The sequence below is a fragment of the Macaca nemestrina genome, chromosome 12 (genome assembly GCF_043159975.1).
Source record: "Macaca nemestrina isolate mMacNem1 chromosome 12, mMacNem.hap1, whole genome shotgun sequence".
Classification (NCBI taxonomy): domain Eukaryota; kingdom Metazoa; phylum Chordata; class Mammalia; order Primates; family Cercopithecidae; genus Macaca; species Macaca nemestrina.
The window spans coordinates 10,397,313-10,414,683 of NC_092136.1; the positions used below are offsets into that span (position 1 = coordinate 10,397,313).

Here is a 17,371-nt window from a genome sequence, read left to right on the forward strand (position 1 = left end):
TGTAATCCCAGCACTTTGGGAGGCCGAGACGGGCGGATCACGAGGTCGGGAGATCGAGACCATCCTGGCTAACACGGTGAAACCCCGTCTCTACTAAAAAAATACAAAAAACTAGCCGGGCGAGGTGGTGGGCGCCTGTAGTCCCAGCTACTCAGGAGGCTGAGGCAGGAGAATGGCGTGAACCCGGGAGGCGGAGCTTGCAGTGAGCTGAGATCCGGCCACTGCACTCCAGCCTGGGCGACAGAGCGAGACTCCGTCTCAAAAAAAAAAAAAAAAAAAACTAGCCGGACGAGGTGGCGGGCGCCTGTAGTCCCAGCTACTCGGGAGACTGAGGCAGGAGAATGGCGTAAACCTGGGAGGCGGAGCTTGCAGTGAGCTGAGATCCGGCCACTGTACTCCAACCTGGGCGGCAGAGCGAGACTCCGTCTCAAAAAAAAAAAAAAAAAAAAAGAGCAAAGGAATGAAAGGGCCATGGCAGGGGCCATCCGCCTCTCTGGACCACCCATGCACTTGCGTTCGGGTGAGCGGGCAGGCCCTGGTAACTTTCCTGTGTCCCCAGCCCCACCACCCTACAAACCCTAGGCCCACGAGGAACCTCCTCCCTCTCCACCATCATCTACCACCGCCCCAGAGGGCTCAAGTCTGAAGACCCAGCTGGCAGCCCACTTCCATCTTGACCTCACCCTCCCCTCGGGGCTGATACTCCCATCGCAGCCCCTTCCCCACTGATCTGCCTTTGTCTCTCTCTCTTGCAGCCAACAGCTCCCTGCTCGGAGGCGGTGGCGGTGAGTGGACCTTCTGTCTTGGTGGGGGTGGGGGTGCGGTGTGGCATCTCCCCTGCCGAGTCTGTTCCTCCCCTGCCCCTCAGCCCCGGCGCCCAGCTCATTGCCATCCACCTTCCCCGCTGTCCTCACAGGGTGCCTCCCTCCTCAGAGCTGGAGACCTGGATGGCAGGCCTGGCACCCTCACCACCAGGCAACCCGGGCCAGCTCCCCACCCCTCTGAAGGCAGGCCTCCTGCTCTGTAACTGGGCGGGGGCCACAAGTGTGGTGGAAAAAACCCAGCCCTGACCTTGATCTCCCTGTGACCTTGGGCAGCTCTGTCCCTCTTGGCCTCAGTTTCCCCACCTGTGAGGGCAAAATTATCATCTCTGCCCTGCTGTTGGACCTCGGGCTCTGCAGCCAGGACAGGGAGAGACCTGTCAGCTCTCAGCCCTGGGACGTCTCTGTGTTTGCCATTGTTAACGACCACAACGGAGCAGGGGTTCTGGCGGGGCCAGGCAGGCAAGCAGGAGGTCAGAGGTCAGGGTGGACCTGGCCGCAAGCGATACAGGCCAGGTCACAGGTACCAAGTGGGGGTGTCCCTGTACCCCCAGCACCTGCCTCATGGCCAGCCCACCCAGAGCAGACCACATCAGCCCCTTAGCCCAGTCCCTCAGCCCCCCAGCTGGCCGGGCTGCCCGCTGTCTGCACAGGCAGCAGGATGATTGGTGAGCCAGGGGCCAGGGGTTAATGCGCCGTCGGATAAATCCCAGGGGCCGTGTTTACGGCAGTGGTGGCGGGGCCCAGGCCAGGTTTTAAAAGGGGGAAAAATAAAAGGGGCATGAAGGTCAGGAATAAATAAGAGCAGCGTTAAAAGCTGTCGGTGACCAGCCAGGATGCAGAATGGGGGTCTGTTTGTGGCTGAAATGTTTTCCCTCCTCCCCATTCTCCTCTAGCTGTCCCCATGGAGGTCACAGCTCCCTGGAGGCCTCACAGAATAAGGGGCTTTGCTGGGGACTGTGGTCCTGAAAACAGGCCACCTAGGACCCTCTTCCGAAGCCTGTCCTTTTGGAGGACACTTTGCAGACCTGACACCTGCGTGTCCCACCCACAGCACCCTGCCCTTCCTCTGTTCATTCATTACCCTTGTGTGCCAGGCCCTGAGCTGGGTGCCGGGACAGGTACTGCCGGGCACAGATGGGCCTGGCCTCTGTCCCGTGAGCTCCCAGTGCAGATGACAGCACCACCAAGACACAGGGTGATCTGTGGTGTGGGCTTGGGGGTGGGAGTGGCACCGTAGGAGCTTGATGAGGAGTGCCTGTCCCTGCTCAGGCATCAGGAAGGCTTCTAGAAGGAGGTGGTGCCTCCACTGCAATCTGAGGGATGCATAGGCGTGAGCCCAGTGAAGAGTGCTGGGAAGGGTGTCCCGGGCAGAGGGAACGGCGCAGGCAAAGGCCTGAAAGTGGAGGAGAGGGAGGGGAATTTAGGGAGGCTCTGACACAGGAATGGCTGGAGCCCAGCCAAGAGGTGCAGAGACGCGAGATGGCCCAGGAGCCCAGAGAGCCTGTGAGGAGCGAGATCGTTAGCTCTTCAGTTCAGGAAGATAAAGGATCACAAAGGGGGTGGCCTTTCAGTCCCACACCAGCTCATCAAGTCTCTTCAGCCACAACCCTGCCAGGGTTCTCATCTCACTCAGGGCCTGGGCCAAGTTCCTTAGCATGGTTCGTCAGGTCCCCAGTCACCTCTGACAGTCACCTCCACGCTGCCACCCTCCCCACTTTGCTCCGGCCACCCTGGCCTCCCTGGACAGGCCCCGCCCCCTCCTGCCTCAGGCCTTTGCCCTGGCAGTTCCTTCTGCCTGCAGTGCCCTTGCTCCAGTTGTCCACGCGGCTGCTCCATTCACTCTGACAGGCCTTCACTTGAATGTCGTCTCTCAGGAGGGCCCACCCTGGCCCCTAGCTGAAATTGCGGCTGCCTCCCCTGCCCCATGCTGGCACTCCCTCGGTCCCCGCCCTGCTCTGGTTTTAATTTTTCTGAGCACCTGTCTCCTTCTAACGTGCTATATGATTTACTTATATATGATGTTCCTTGTCTTCTACCCCTGAAAATGAAAGACTATCTCTTGCACCCAGAACCGGGGCTGGCACTTACAAGTGCTCAATAAATGTTTGTAATCCCAGCCTGTAATCCCAGCACTTTGGGAGGCCGAGGCAGGAGGATTGCTTGAGCCCAGGAACTTGGGAGCAGCCTGGGGAACATAGTAAGACCCCATCTCTACAAAAAAAAAAAAAAAGAAAGAAATCAACCAACTATGGTAGCACATGTGCCTATAGTCATAGCTCGGGAGGCTGAGGTAGGAGGATCACTTGAGCCCGGGTGGTTAAGGCTTCAGTGAGCTGTGATTGTGCCACGGCACTCCAGCCAGGGTGACAGAGTTAGACCCTGTCTCAAAAAACAAGGAACAAGGGGCCAGGCATGGTGGCTCATGCCTGTAATCCCAGCAGTTTGGGAGGCCGAGGCAGGTGGATCACCTCAGGTCAGGAGTTAGAGACCAGCCTGGCCAAGATGGTGAAACCCTGTCTTGGCCGGGCGCGGTGGCTCAAGCCTGTAATCCCAGCACTTTGGGAGGCCGAGACGGGCGGATCACGAGGTCAGGAGATCGAGACCATCCTGGCTAACACGGTGAAACCCCGTCTCTACTAAAAAATACAAAAAACTAGCCGGGCGAGGTGGCGGGCGCCTGTAGTCCCAGCTACTCGGGAGGCTGAGGCAGGAGAATGGCGTAAACCCGGGAGGCGGAGCTTGCAGTGAGCTGAGATCCGGCCACTGCACTCCAGCCTGGGCGACAGAGCGAGACTCTGTCTCAAAAAAAAAAAAAAAAAAAAAGAAACCCTGTCTTTACTAAAAATATAAAAATTAAGGCTGGGAGTGGTGGCTCACACCTGTAATTCCAGTTCTTTGGGAGGCTGAGGTGGGCAGATCACGAGGTCAGGAGTTCAAGACCAGCCTGGCCAACATGGTAAAACCCTAAAATACAAAAATTAGCTTTTTCTACTAAAAATACAAAAATTAGCTGGGCATGGTGGTACACACCTGTAATCACAGATACTCAGGAGGCTGAGGCAGGAGAATTGCTTGAACTCCATAGGCAGAGGCTACAGTGAGCCAAGATCGCACTACTGCACTCCAGCTTGGGTGACAGAGTGAGACCCTGTCTCCAAAAAAAAAAAAAAAAAAGTTTATTGAATGAATGAACTACAGGTAAAGGTGGGTGATCTGTGGTGTGGGTGTGGGGTAGGAGTGGCACCGTAGGAGCTTGATGAAGAGTGCCTGTCCCTGCTTGGGCATCAGGAAGGCTTCTAGAAGGAGGTGGCACCTCCACTGCAATCCCAGGGACTCTATGCATTAAGCAGCGACCTTACCCAAGGGCAACCAGTGGAAACCACAGATGTTTTGGCAAATCAGGAGTGGCTCACAGATGGCCAGTAACCTCACTCTAGGAAGTGGAGGGGCCCTGCCCTGGCCACTCAGGGGCACCGTGGAAGCCTCTCTGGTTCCCCTTCCAGCATTTAGGGGTGAGGAGCGACTGGCACAGGCCTCTCACACAACCCGACTGATGCAGAGATGGACGGGGCAGGTGCCCCTGGAGGAAGTGGGCCCAGAGTCCAGCCTTTTAACACGGGCTGAGATTTATGGAGCCGCCGCTAGTGCTTGCTGGGCCTGTCACTCTGCTAATGTGATTGGAACACAGTGGAGGTGGCGGGGAGGGGGCTGTGGTAGGGACGAGGCTGGGGCTGGAATGGAGCCCAGCCTGGGCCCCGGAGATGCTCTGCCCTCTGCTGTACCCTGCTCCTCCCACCATCCTTTGAGTTCATCCAGCCCTAGTCCCCTACCTGCCCAAGTTAGACCCCACCTGACTCTGCCCAGACACACCCGTCTTCCCCTGGAGTCCCTGGACATCCCTCCTACATGAGTTCAGGCCTCTACCCACGTCCCTCCCATGACCACCCACCCATTGTTCGAATAAGCACAAGGGCCATCCTGCCTGCCCCAGCCACTCTGCCCAGAACCCTGACACACACCACTGCTCCGTGTCTTCGTCCCACAGCCCTGGTTCCCTGCTTGTGTTTTGTGTTTGTTCTTCATTGCCTGCTTCCCCACCATTCCGGAGGCCATTCCGGAGTCCATTCCGGACTCTCCCTGAGGGCAGGATTATGGGAGATTCTGAGCCCCTAGAAGAGCTTCCTGCTTTGAAGTAAATAATTAACATCTGTGGTGCAGTGAGTGGCACCCTTTGTGTGCCCTGGGAGCTGGGAACACAGCTGTCAGTCTGGCACCCTCATCCCATCCCCTCACCCTGGGGGGGACTGCCAGCCTGCCAGTCCCTCAATGGAGAGGGGCAGTAGGCAACACCCTGGCCAATACCCCAACCAGCATTCTAGCCAACACCCAACCAGCATCCTAGCCAATACCCCAACCAACATGCCAGCCAACACCCCAACAAACACACCAGCCAATACACCAACCAACACACCAGCCAACACCCCAACACACCAGGCAATACCCCAACCAACACCCCAACCAACACCCCAGCCAACACACCAGCCAACACCCCAACCAACACCCCAACCAACACCCCAGCCAACACAACACCCCAACCAACACCCCAGCCAACATACCAGCCAACACCCCAACCAACACACCAGCCAACACCCCAACTAACACACCAGCCAACACCCCAACCAACACACCAGCCAACACCCCAACCAACACCCCAGCCAACACCCCAACCAACACAGCAGCCAACACCCCAACCAACACCCCAGCCAACACCCCAACCAACACACCAGCCAACACCCCAACCAACACACCAGCCAACACCCCAACCAACACCCCAGCCAACACACCAGCCAACACCCCAGCCAACACAACACCCAACCAACACACCAACCAATATGCCAGTCAACACCCCAGCCAACACCCCAGCAACATGCCAACCAACATGCCAGCCAACACCCCAACCAACATGCCAGCCAACACCCCAACTAACACCCCAAGCAACACCCCAACCAACATACCAGCCAATGCCCTGGCCAGTGCCCCAGCCAATACTCCAACACCCCAACCAACACCCCAAACAACACCCCAACCAACATGCCAGCCAACACCCTGTGCAACACCCCAGCCAACACCCCAACCAACAGCCCAGCCAACACCCCAACCAACACCCCAGACAACACCCCAACCAATACCCCAACCAACACCCCAGACAACACGCCAATGAATACCCCAACCAACACCCTAGGCAACACCCCAGTCAACACCCCAGCTAACACCCCAACCAACACCCCAGCCAACACGCCAGCCCATACCTCAGCCAACACCCTGCCACCCTGGAGTTCCTGCCAGTAGGGGCAGGCACAGCTGGGGCTCAGAAGATGGGACTGGGCCTGGCCTGCAGGGCTTTGGGGTCCAAGCCCACTGTTTTTACAGCAAATGTGCAGTGATTCATAGCAAGAGACGGCTGCAGTCTCAGGGGAGCAGAGACGGGAGTCTCCCAGGTACCCCCAGTGCAGTGAATGCCCCAGGGGCTGCTGGGGCTAAAGGGATTTAACCTGGAGGGCACAGGAATACTGTGCCTGCCTCACTCTGGGCCTGAACCCCCACCCACCAGGCCCTGGTGCCGAACTAGATAGTGCTGGCAATGCAGTGAGTCCCGGGGAAGTCCCCCTACTCCCCTACTGCCCATTCCTCCCTGGGGCTGTCTCTGAGTTGAGGGGGCTATGCCAAATGCTGGGACTCAGCCTTCAGGGAGACCCAGTTTGGTAGGAGGCTTCCCAGCAGAGGGAGCATTTGACTTGGGTCCCGAAGGCTAAATAGGAGTTCTGCAGGTAGAGCAGGATGGAGGGCCCCCAGGGAGAGGGCCTGTGTCAGCTTCAGGGAGGCCTGATGGGCTTGGGGCAGCCACCAGCCTTCCCGACAGACCCTTTGGCCTGGTGACTGCCAGGCCCCCTCCTCTCTCCCACCTCCCTCCTGGAAAGCTTTTACTGGCTCAATAAAAACATTTTTTAAAACACTCTCCTATTGTATGGTAAGAAGAGAGGCAGGTCCTAAATCAGGATGGGAATCGACAGGGCCCTGACGCGTGTCTCTCCTGTTTATTAGGACTGAAATGTTTACTCGGCGATAAGGAGCCCGCTTTCTCGGGGAGATTTGTGCGCTCTTTTTCAATTACCCCTCGTCTTTCTCTGCCACTTTTGCACTAAAGGGATAATAAATGTATCGGAGCGTTTCAATTATTCATCTAAATCATGACTGCGCCTGCCACGGCCAAGCTTTAGTGACAGATTAATTCAGGGCCGCCTTCCTCTGGCTGCGTGGCCGCCATCTCTACTCCAGCCTGGCCAGCGCCCCAAAGGGTCAGCTCCTGGGGTGGGTGAGAGGGAGTCAGGCAGATCCCCGGCAGGCGGGCAGGACAGGATGGAACCCCATCCCCACCCTCCCCACATTCGGTCTGGGGCCTTCCGGAGGTCAGCAACCCCACCCAAACTGCAGGAGTGGGCCTGCCTGTGTGGGTGCAGCTGCCCCTGCCCCCATGCCGTCGGCCCTGAGCACCCCTGCACCCTGTGCCCGCAGGGCAAGTCCGTGTGTGTGTGTCCCCTACACCCGGGCCCAGCTCCTTCCCACCCAAGAGAAGCCAGGGTGGCTGGGCTTCCCTGGCTGTCTTCCCGTGGCACCGGGCATTTGCACACGCTGCTCCTGGGCCCGAGTGCTCCTCCGCCTCCTGTCGCAACCCTCCCACCTAGTTTCGCCTTCCCATGTCAGGGCAGCCCCTCCGACACCCCCTCCACTGCTCTGTTTAGTGAAGGCCTGCCATGTGGACAACGCTCCCTGTGCCGTGCCCGCACCCCAACCCTGGGCGCCTGTGTGTGCGTGGAGCACACCTCTCACCTCTCCCCAGGCCCCACCGCAGACTCCCTCACCTGCTCAGAAGCCGCCACCCACGGCCGTCCCTCCTCATACACATGCTGGGACCTTGGGGGCCAGCCGAGCACTCTCCCCTGCAACCCTGCCTCTCTCCATCAGGTCTTTCTCTTGCCACTTCCCTCTCTCCCTCGTTTTCTCCATTTCTCCCTCCACACTTTGCCTCTGTCTGGCTCCCTCTCCCTTCTCCCGTCGTTCTTCCTCTCTGGCTCTGACTGGCTCTCTGCTCCTAGACGGGCAGGCCCGGGAGAATTCGCCCAGGCCTCTAAGTATTCAGCACTCGACTCCTGCCCGGCTCGCGAGCGCTCCGCGCCCTGCTCCGGCGCTATCTCCCATCGCCCGGCCGCTGCTAATCCGTGATTGGTTCCCGCCGCCGCTAGGAAAAGGCTCAGCTCCGGCCGCTCCGATTAGCCGTGGCCTTGCTCCACGAGCAGATAACGTGACCTCCGTGACCTGTGGCCAGCCTCAGCCCTCTGGAGGCGGGACTGTGTGCGGCCCTCCCCTCCCCAGCAGGGCTGAGCTCAGAAGAAGCAGGCAGCCCAAGGGGATGGGCAGTCCCCGCACCTGTCCCTGTGCCAGTCTCATGGGTGTTGTGTGTGCAGGGTGGGCGTGCCAGGACCCTCTGGCATGGGGCTGTCTGGCAAAGGGCAGGGGTAGGGGCTGTGCTTCAGCATAGAAGGGAAGGGCGTGCCAGAAAGAGGGAACAGAAGAGGGCCCAGAGGCCGAATCAGAACACATCCCTCCACTGTTGGAAACTTCCCACCGCGCTGCAACCAATTCCCGGTTGCTCAATTCCTCGCACTGCCCAGGAGGTCCTGTAGAGGCAGCGCGCCCTCCCAGCCTCACCTGCTGGCCTGTTCCTGCCACAGGGCTCTGCCCTTCCAGAGCCTCCCACCTGACTCTCATCCGGGACTGTCCTCCCCACCTCCTTCCAAAGCCAGTTCTTTCTCATTACTCGGGGCTCTGCTCAAATGCCACATCCTGGGAGGGGCCACCTCATCCTTTGAACAGCCTGCTCCTCCCTCCTCCCTCTGGTCCAGCTCCATTTTCCCCTTCTCCTTTTTCACCACCGCCACAACTTAGAGCTGCATGTCCTGTCCCTAGAACTGCGGCCACAGGACTCCTGGCCCTTACATAGGGCTGGCATGTGGCACGCTGCCCCCCAGCCCTCGTCCGCATTTTTTGAATGATGCAGAGTTTGAGCCAGTAGGAGGGGCACGGGAGGTAGCGAATTCATCTGAGGGGGAGGCTGCAGGGAGTCCCAGAGAGTCCTTGAAAGCTTTGTTGGAGTTGAGGATTTTTTTCCATGTATCCTTGGGAGCCATGGGAGGTTTTATGACAGGTGGCGCATGCCCTTCCCCAAGGAAAGGTCCCCAGGCCTTCCTGCCACCCCTGCCTGACCCCAGTTGATGATGATGGTGCCAACAGCAGCCAGGCATTCTCAGTACTCATGACATGGCCACCAGCGCCCTTTGAACCTCTCCCTGCAGAATCTCACACACCCTCACCCAGCCCTATGGGAGGCATCATTAGCATCTTCATTTTGCAGATGAAGAAACTGAGGCACTAAGTCCCTGGAGCTGAACCTCACTTCCCACCCCACCCCGCAGCTGGCCCCTTGTGTAAGAGGGATGCTGGGACTTGGGCCCCTGTCCCATGGCCACAGCTTTGACCAGGCAGGACTGTGGAGCTCCTGCTCTGCCCCCCAGCAGGCACGATGCCACCAAGCCCCTGCATGCAGCTGCCATAGGGATTTTTAATAACGGGAGTGATTTTTGCATGATGAATGAGGCACTGCCGTTGTGTACATAATGAAGCGCTAATGTTTTCAAATCCCCATTTAAGGAGCTGATCTCACCCCGTAATGAATTTCAGATCACATCACAGAGCTGTTGTCCATCCATCTTCTCCCTGGGGCACCCACCCGCCTTGGCACCGAGAGAGTGGGGCCTGGTGAAGATGGGCTCTGCACCCCACTGGGCTGAGCCCAAGCCTAGCACAGAGCCGGGGCTGGCTAGGGTTTGTTGATTAAATGGATGACCAGGAGGGTGTGGGCAGAGGCAACGATGGTTCGGCAATGGGCTGTCACTCAGGGTCTTGGCCTGGGAGTTGAATAGAAGCCAGAGGTAGAGAATGAGGAGTGGGCTGGGAGAGAAGAGAGTGCAGGACCCTTGAGTGGGTCACTTATCCAGGCTTTGTGGCTAAACCTTCCCTCTGCAGTGTTTGAAGCCTGGGGCAGCAGGTCAGATGTCTGCCCTTGATGCAGTTGGTACCCTCTCAGAGACTCAGTTTCCCCATTTCCCGGGGAGCCTGGCCCCTTTCTGCCTTAGCATCTGGTATTTCTGTAGCCCTCCTCCGGAAAGGGAAACCAGCACGGGCTGCACCAAGGCTCGGCTGCCAATGCCCTGCAGGTTGTGCCTAGATGTCCAGGCGGAGTGGTCCCTGGAGCCCAGACCCCTGGTCCTTCCTGGGCTGGAAGGGAAGCACACCCCTCCCCCAACCCCCAACTCACACCTCTGCCTCCCCAAGGCCCTCTGTCCCCAGCCCCTCCTGCCTGCCTTCTCAGGGGCACCTCTACCCTGGCAGTGTGGCCCGTCCCTGGGGTACAAGGCCCCCAAGAGCATGACGGGGCAAAGGAATCCCCTGCCTGTGAAGTCCGTGGCTGAGCCTCAGCCTCCCATCTGTAAAAAGGGGATCCCCCCACACAGCCCCCGAAAGCTCTTTTCAGAGGCATGAGGTTGAGCTAGAGAGGTATGAGACTCGGCACCTGAGAGGCAGGGCCAGACGCTGTAGTCACAGGGCAGGCCGGAGACCCAGCCAGCCCAGGCCCCACTCACCCTCACAACCAGGCCCCGCTTCCTGCTCACCTCCCTACACTTGGGGCCCACAGGAGTCTAGGAAGGTGGAGACCAGGGGCGAGAGCTGCCCAGGCAAGGCCTTACACTTTGCTGTGTGGCTCTGGGAAAGTGACTTTCCCTCTCTGAGCCCATCACTACTTCTGTAAGATGAGGGTTAATAATGTGAGTCTTGGTCAGGCGCGGTGGCTCACGCCTATAATCCTAGCACTTTGGGAGGCCGAGGTGGGCGGATCATGAGGTCAGAGTTCGAGACCATCCTGACCAACATGGCAAAACCCCATCTCTACTAAAAATACAAAAATTAGCCATGCATCATGGCACGCACCTGTAATCGCAGCTACTCAGGAGGCTGAGGCAGGAGAATTGCTTGAACCTAGGAGGCAGAGGTTGCAGTGAGCCAAGATCATGCCATTGCACTCCAGCCTGGGCAATGAGCAAAAACCTATCTCAAAAATAAATAAATAAATAAATAAATAAAATACTATAGATCTTAGTTTCTGCCCCTGCTCTCACTGTTGGGCCTTGGACAAGTTGCTTAACCTCCCTGGTCCTCAGTCTCCCGAATCCTTGACACCTCCCAGCATATCTCAGTGCTCCCCACCACTTTTTTTTCTTTTTTTTTGCGATGAGGTCTTACTGTGTTGTCCAGGCTGGTCTCAAACTCCTGAGCTCAAGCAACCCTCCCACCTCAGCCTCCCAAAGTGCTGAGATTACAGGCATGAGCCCCCCCTCCCAGCCCCTACCACTCTCTTGAGGCCAGAGCTCTGAGACTCAGAGAGGTTAAGTGACTTGCCCCAAATCACCAGCAATCTCGTGGCCAGGAATTCTGGGAAGAGAAATCCCAAAGAAGGCACACCATAGGCCAGCCCCACGGGATGGCAGGGAGAACGGGGGAGCATAGCGAGACCAGGGGCAGGTCCAGGCCTGCAGGTTGGGGTGCCCTGGCCTCAGCAGGGGCACAGCTGCCCTCCTGGTCCCCCGGGCCACAGGCCTCCTCATGTTCCTGTAAATAATTAATTAGCCCCTGCCTGCTTGTTTGTTTAGCATGAGGAATGCTCTCCCACTGAGACGCATTTATTGCTGAATAAATTTAAATATCTAATCTTCCCTTCATGAATATTACAGCACCCTAAATAGCGGCCAACTCATCCTAAGCGCTTTGGTGGATGGCCCCACTGGAGCCCGCCTGCCTTCCGCCTCTGCTGGCTCTGAGGACAGCCTGGCTCCAGCCCCAGCCTGCCCACTCCTGGTGCCCTCCACTGCCCCAGGAATGCCCAGGGCCATGGGCAATCACTCGACCCAGCCCTCCTTCCTTCCTCAACATCCTTCTATGGGAGGCGCACACAGAGGCCAGGCGGAATGCAGGCAGGCAGGGCTTTACCACAGCAAAGCAGGGACATGCCTAAGATGGGGTGGAGGGCCAAGGGCTGCTCAGAGGCCAGGGCTTGGGGCAGAGAGAGGTTCCTCCGGGCTCAGGTGAGGGCAGACGCGGCATTTGAGGAGTGGCCTGAGGAACGAGAGCTCACGAAGGAGATGGGAGAGCCCGCTGGATGGAGGGAGCCGTCAGCGCTGGGGGCAGCCAAACCATCCAGAAAGACAGTGGCCTCAGAACACTGTGCAACAAGAGGCCACCAGGGCAGCCCCTCTGCTGGGAGAGGACGTACTGATGTGGGGAGACACTGCCTCCCGAAGAGCGTGGACCGGGGGCCATTTGAACCAGTCAGCCAGAGTGGTTCAGGGCGAGGCCCTTTGATGGTCCCAGAGGAAGCAGAGCCACCGAGGTTGGGAGCCCAACCTTCTAGCTGTGTGGGCAAGTTTCCCTCTCTGTGCCTCGGTTTCTTCTTCTATAAACAGGAAAAATTTTAAGACAGCGGCTGTAAATCACCATGCAGGTGCTTACCCAACAAGAGGGCTGACAAAGGCCATGGGGGGTGAGTAATACCACCTACTTACCAGGCTGAGGCAGGGCAACATAGCAAGAGCCTGTCTCAAAAAAAACAAAACAAACAAACAAAAAAAAAACAGACCCGCATGTGTAATCCCGGCATTTTGGGAGGCCGAGACGGGTGGATCACTTGAGGTCAGGAGTTCGAGACCAGCCTGGGCAACATGGTGAAACCCCGTCTCTACCGAAAATACAAAAAATTAGCTGGGCATAGTGGTGCGCGCCTGTAATCCCAGCTACTCAGGAGCTGAGGCATAAGAATCACTTGAACCCGGGAGGCAGAGGTTGCAGTGAGCCAAGATTGTGCCACTGCACTCCAACCTGGATGACATAGTGAGACAGAGGGCTGATGTGAAGGAGCCAGATCAGGGGAGCTTAGACGCAGAGGAGGGAAGAGGGAAGAAGGGGCTGCAGGGAGGAGGCAGAGGAGTGTTAGGGGCCGTCTTCTGGCCACAGGTGGAGGAATGCTTCATCTATGACCTGGTGGAGAAACATCTCAGGGGGGCCCCGCCACCCAAGTGGGCTCTGTCTCCCCAGGAAAGACCCCAGCTTTTCTGGTGACTTGGGGTGAGGGTTGAGCTGGAGCCTGGAGGTTGGTTTTGGTGGCTGAGGGCCCTGGAGAGGAGACTGAGGGTTGGTCAGCTCCTGTGAACTGGGAATACCCCACCTCCCACCAGGTAGCCCCTGGGACCAGGGCTGCTGGTCTTTTCCAGCTGCCTTGGGGTGGGAAGAGGGAAGAGGGAAGAGGGAAGGAAGGGCATCTCCCCTGAATGGGACCCCGGGAAGCTTGAGACTCTGGGACCTAGCTTAGCCCCAGGTAAGAACCAGGACAGGGCCTGGAGGGCAGAGCTAAGGGGGCTCTGGGAGTGTGTGTGGGAGGGGTCCTTTGGGCCTATGGCTAAGGACAACAGGGTGCAGGGGTTCCCCTCTGCACTGGCAGGGGAGAGAGCAAGAAGTCTGGTGTGTGGACAGGGAGGGACACACAGGCAGGAGAGGCCAGGCTGCACTCTAGCTTGTTGGGGTGAGGGTGGGGCAGCAGTGGGCTGACAGTGACCTGTCCCTCATCTCTGCTTTAGGGGAGCCCCTCCCCTAAAGCCCCTGGGGCCCCTGCAGAGCCATCACCTGGCCCAGGCCCTGTTCTGGAACTGCTGGCAGTGAGGAGGGGGCATCCGGCCTGAGCCCTCTGCTGGCATTGATTCCAGCTCCCTCCACCTCCCTCATGCCCCCAGGTCCGCCCCAAAGGCCTGGCAGCAGGCCCATCCACTTCCACAGGAAACATTAAATCCCTGAAACACTGAGCTCCACTTCCGAATGGCCCCCACAGCTGGCCGAGGTCGCCTGCAGGGGGGTTAGCCCCCAGAGACCATGAGCACCTGGGTGCCAGGTGGCTGAGGCCTTCAGGGCAGGGTCCGGGAGGCTCCTAGGAGAGCCAGCTCAGACAGGTCCCTGGGCTCACCCCCACACACTGGGAACACCCTGTGTGCACCCACCTCCCATCACACGGATGTACACATACCCGAACATGCCCACAGTCACACTGTTGTAATAACAGGATACACTCACATCACCTCCATTCTTGCCAAATACTGCCTTAAGCACATTACAAAGTTAACTCAATCCTTCCAACAGCCCAATGAGCTCTGAGGTGGGTGCTGTTATCCCATTTTCCAGATGAAGCAACTGAGACCCAAAGAGGTTAAATGATATGTGAGGGGTCATACATCTGTGGCTGCAGAGCCGGGATTTGAACTCAGGCTGCCCAGCTCCACAGCCAAACCACAGCACCCCATTCGGAACACTCACTGCCCAGCACTGGGAGCTCTAGCCTGGAGGCCTGCTCTGGGCCCTGCCTTCTTGCTCCATCTCAGCCTCCCACTGGGCTACAGTTGCCTTCCTCCCTGCAGAGGAGAGGAGCAGGTGGGAGGGATCCAGGCCTGAGCCATTCTCAGAGTTCCCCTAACCTCTCTGCCCACCCATCCCTGGGACTTTCTGGGAAATTGCCTGGTGCCAGCTCTGAGTAAAGTTGCAGAATGAGGTTTAATTGTGCCCCTAGGACACAAGAGAAAACAGCAAAAGAAAGGGGCGTGAGCCAGCTGGCATCCCTGGAGCTGTGCTGAGACTGACGTGATGAAGGAGAAGGGGGCCTTAGTTTGTCCATCTGTAAAATGGGGAATGATGGTCCTCTCTTGATGCCCGCCTGTGAGCACCAGGCAGCTGGTGCCTGAGGAGCTCCTGGTGGGGGCGATCAGAGCTGCCAAAGATGGGCCGTGTCCTCCCGGCCAGCACGCGGCGTTTTCCTCTGTGGGAAGGTCGCTGTCCCGGTATTCCAGATGAGACAGTGGACGCCAGAGAGGGGAAGGGGCAGGATCTTACAGCCGATGAGGGGTGAGCCCGGGCTGGACCCAGGCCTGCCTGAGGCCGCGCCTCTCCTGCGGGTGCCCTGGCGAGGTTGGGCTGCTGGAGCGTTTCCTCCACGCCTCCCGCTGCGCCCGGGTTGTTTATCTGAGCCCGGGTCCCCAGAATCGCTCGCGAGGCCCTGGAGCCGCCCTCGGATAAACAAGCCCAGGCGGGGCCGCAATTAAGCCGGATGCGCTAACGAGGCGGCTCATTAACCAGCAGGAGTTTGTGCGCCAGGAGACCCGGGCCCCGGCGGCGTCGGGCTCACCTGCCCGCGCGGCTGGAAGACCCAGGCTTCAGCACCAGATCTGATCACCTTGTAACAAGGTGGCCTCTGTTTCCTCATCCGCAAAATGGGTCCTAGGCTTTGCCGCCGCCCCGTAGTGGGGCGCCGCCTGGGGAGGTGGGCCTTGGGATCGCACCGACGCTGAGGCCCGGGCGGAGGCAGGGACTGGTCGCAGGCCCTGCGGTACGCCCGGGACAAGGCTAGGGAGGGACGTCGGGGAGGAGGGTGAAGCTTCCCCGTCACCTCGGCTCGGGCGGCGGTTCCTGCGCCGGCGGACCCCGCCTCCCGGAGCCGCCCTGCCTGGGCCCTGGCTGCGCGGCCTGGAAGGGACAGGGTGGGCCGGGTGCGCCCCCTGCCGGCCTCCTTGCGCCACTTCCGCCAGGCCCAGGGCAGTCCCGCTGTGCGCCTCGGTTTCCCCAGATGTGAAACCCTTCGGGCAGGGTGGAGGCAGCGGCCGGAGGCCACGGGGTTGGGGCGCGGCGCCGCGTGGGTCCTCGCACCAACGAGGGGCTTCTCGGGACTAGGGGTGCTCAGCCCGGGGCCGCAGCCTTCTTTGCCAGGCCAGCTCAGTTCCGCCCGCCCTCCCTGCAGTGGACGGCTGCATTCACCGGGCCGCCGGCCCCCTGCTTACCGACGAGTGCCGGACCCTGCAGAGCTGTGAGACTGGCAAGGCCAAGATCACCGGCGGCTATCGGCTCCCGGCCAAGTGTGAGTCCCCAACAGGGCGCCCGTGTGTCACTGGGACATCAGGGGTGCGGCCCCCACAGGAGTGCTGGGGACCTCCTCAGAGGGCCCTTCTTAACCTTAAGGGCCAAGACCCGGCCCCCACCCCGCACCCCCCAGGAAGCAGATGGGGGAGACCGTGCGTGGAGGCTGGGGAGGGAGCCGGGGGGCAACGCCTTCGTGCCCACACTCGCGCTCGGGTCTCAGCCGTACCTATATAGATATGGGGAGGGGGCGCTGTGCGCGTGCGGATTCAGGCTCGAGGGGGACCACAGGGGTGGGGGCCTTCGCGGAGGAGGCTCAGCGCTTGGGGGGAAAGGTGTTTCCTGCCCCCTTCTGCCCAGGCCGGCAGGGGAAAGCGAGGGAGCTGAGGGTCGCGTACACCCCCGCCGGTCTGACCCCGTCGCCCCCCGTAGACGTCATCCACACGGTGGGACCCATCGCCTACGGAGAGCCCAGCGCCAGCCAGGCTGCCGAGCTCCGCAGCTGCTACCTGAGCAGCCTGGACCTGCTGCTGGAGCACCGCCTCCGCTCGGCGGTGAGGGGCGGCCCGCGGGGGAGGGCGGGAGGCGGGGCGCAGTGACAATGTTCCAACCCCCTCTCACCCCTCCCCGCCCAGGCGTTCCCCTGCATCTCCACCGGCGTGTTTGGTGAGTCTGGAAGAAGTGCAAGGGCCAGGAGTGGGAGGGGCCGGGGCGGACGGGGAGTGGGCGGGGCCTGGTGCAGGCAGGGGGCGGGGCCAGAGCCCGAGACTCACTCCCGCCATGCCCGCCTCAGGCTACCCCTGTGAGGCGGCGGCTGAGGTCGTGCTGGCAACCCTGCGAGAGTGGCTGGAGCAGCACAAGGACAAGGTGAGTCCTGGGCTCGGGCGAGGGTGGGGTCCGCATCCCGGCCAGAGTGACCAGCCCCCGTCATCGCCCAGGGAGTCAGGGTGCAGAGCGCAGGGCCAGGCCCGCCCTTTCCTTCCCTGTTTCTCCTCCGCGAGGGCGCCTGGCGGTGGCGAGATGGGGGTGGTGGCACACAGCCCCGAGCCTCTGTGAAGGGCGTGGGGCCAGGCAGGTGAAAGCCTGCACCGGGGCGGGCAGTCACAGGATCCTGGGTCCAGGCGTGGCGGCCCGGCCCCGGCTGAGCAGCCCCTGGCGCAGGTGGACCGGCTGATCATCTGCGTGTTCCGCGAGAAGGACGAGGATATCTACCGGAGCCGGCTCCCCCACTACTTCCCCGTGGGTACGTGCCCCGCGCCGCCCCACGGCCCGCCCCTGCCCCGGTCCACCCTGGGGGCGGGCTCTCACTGTCCTCTGCCTTCCAGCCTGAGGCTCCCGCAGCCCACCCTGACCGGGACTGGTAAGCAGGGCCTCGCCCCGTGCGGCGGCCCCGGCCCTAGACTAACCCGCTCACTAACCCCCGCTCACCCCCA

The 17,371-nt window shown here is 60.0% G+C and overlaps 1 protein-coding gene across 4 annotated transcripts in view; it reads left to right on the top strand.

The window, feature by feature from the left end:
* LOC105469499 (mono-ADP ribosylhydrolase 1) overlaps positions 1 to 17,371 on the top strand; it is a 170,758-nt gene that overhangs the window by 153,178 nt on the left and 209 nt on the right. Inside the window, exons 4-10 of one of the 4 annotated variants that reach the window (XM_011720567.3) lie at positions 756 to 785; positions 15,823 to 15,939; positions 16,371 to 16,492; positions 16,574 to 16,604; positions 16,732 to 16,805; positions 17,100 to 17,181; positions 17,264 to 17,298. In XM_011720567.3, coding sequence (XP_011718869.2) covers positions 756 to 785; positions 15,823 to 15,939; positions 16,371 to 16,492; positions 16,574 to 16,604; positions 16,732 to 16,805; positions 17,100 to 17,181; positions 17,264 to 17,268 — 461 coding nt within the window. In that variant the 3' untranslated portion in view covers positions 17,269 to 17,298. Of the gene's footprint in view, positions 1 to 755; positions 786 to 15,822; positions 15,940 to 16,370; positions 16,493 to 16,573; positions 16,605 to 16,731; positions 16,806 to 17,059; positions 17,184 to 17,263; positions 17,299 to 17,371 lie in introns of those variants that run through there. The other 3 variants (XM_011720566.3, XM_071074420.1, XM_071074419.1) reach the window with 3 other exon arrangements.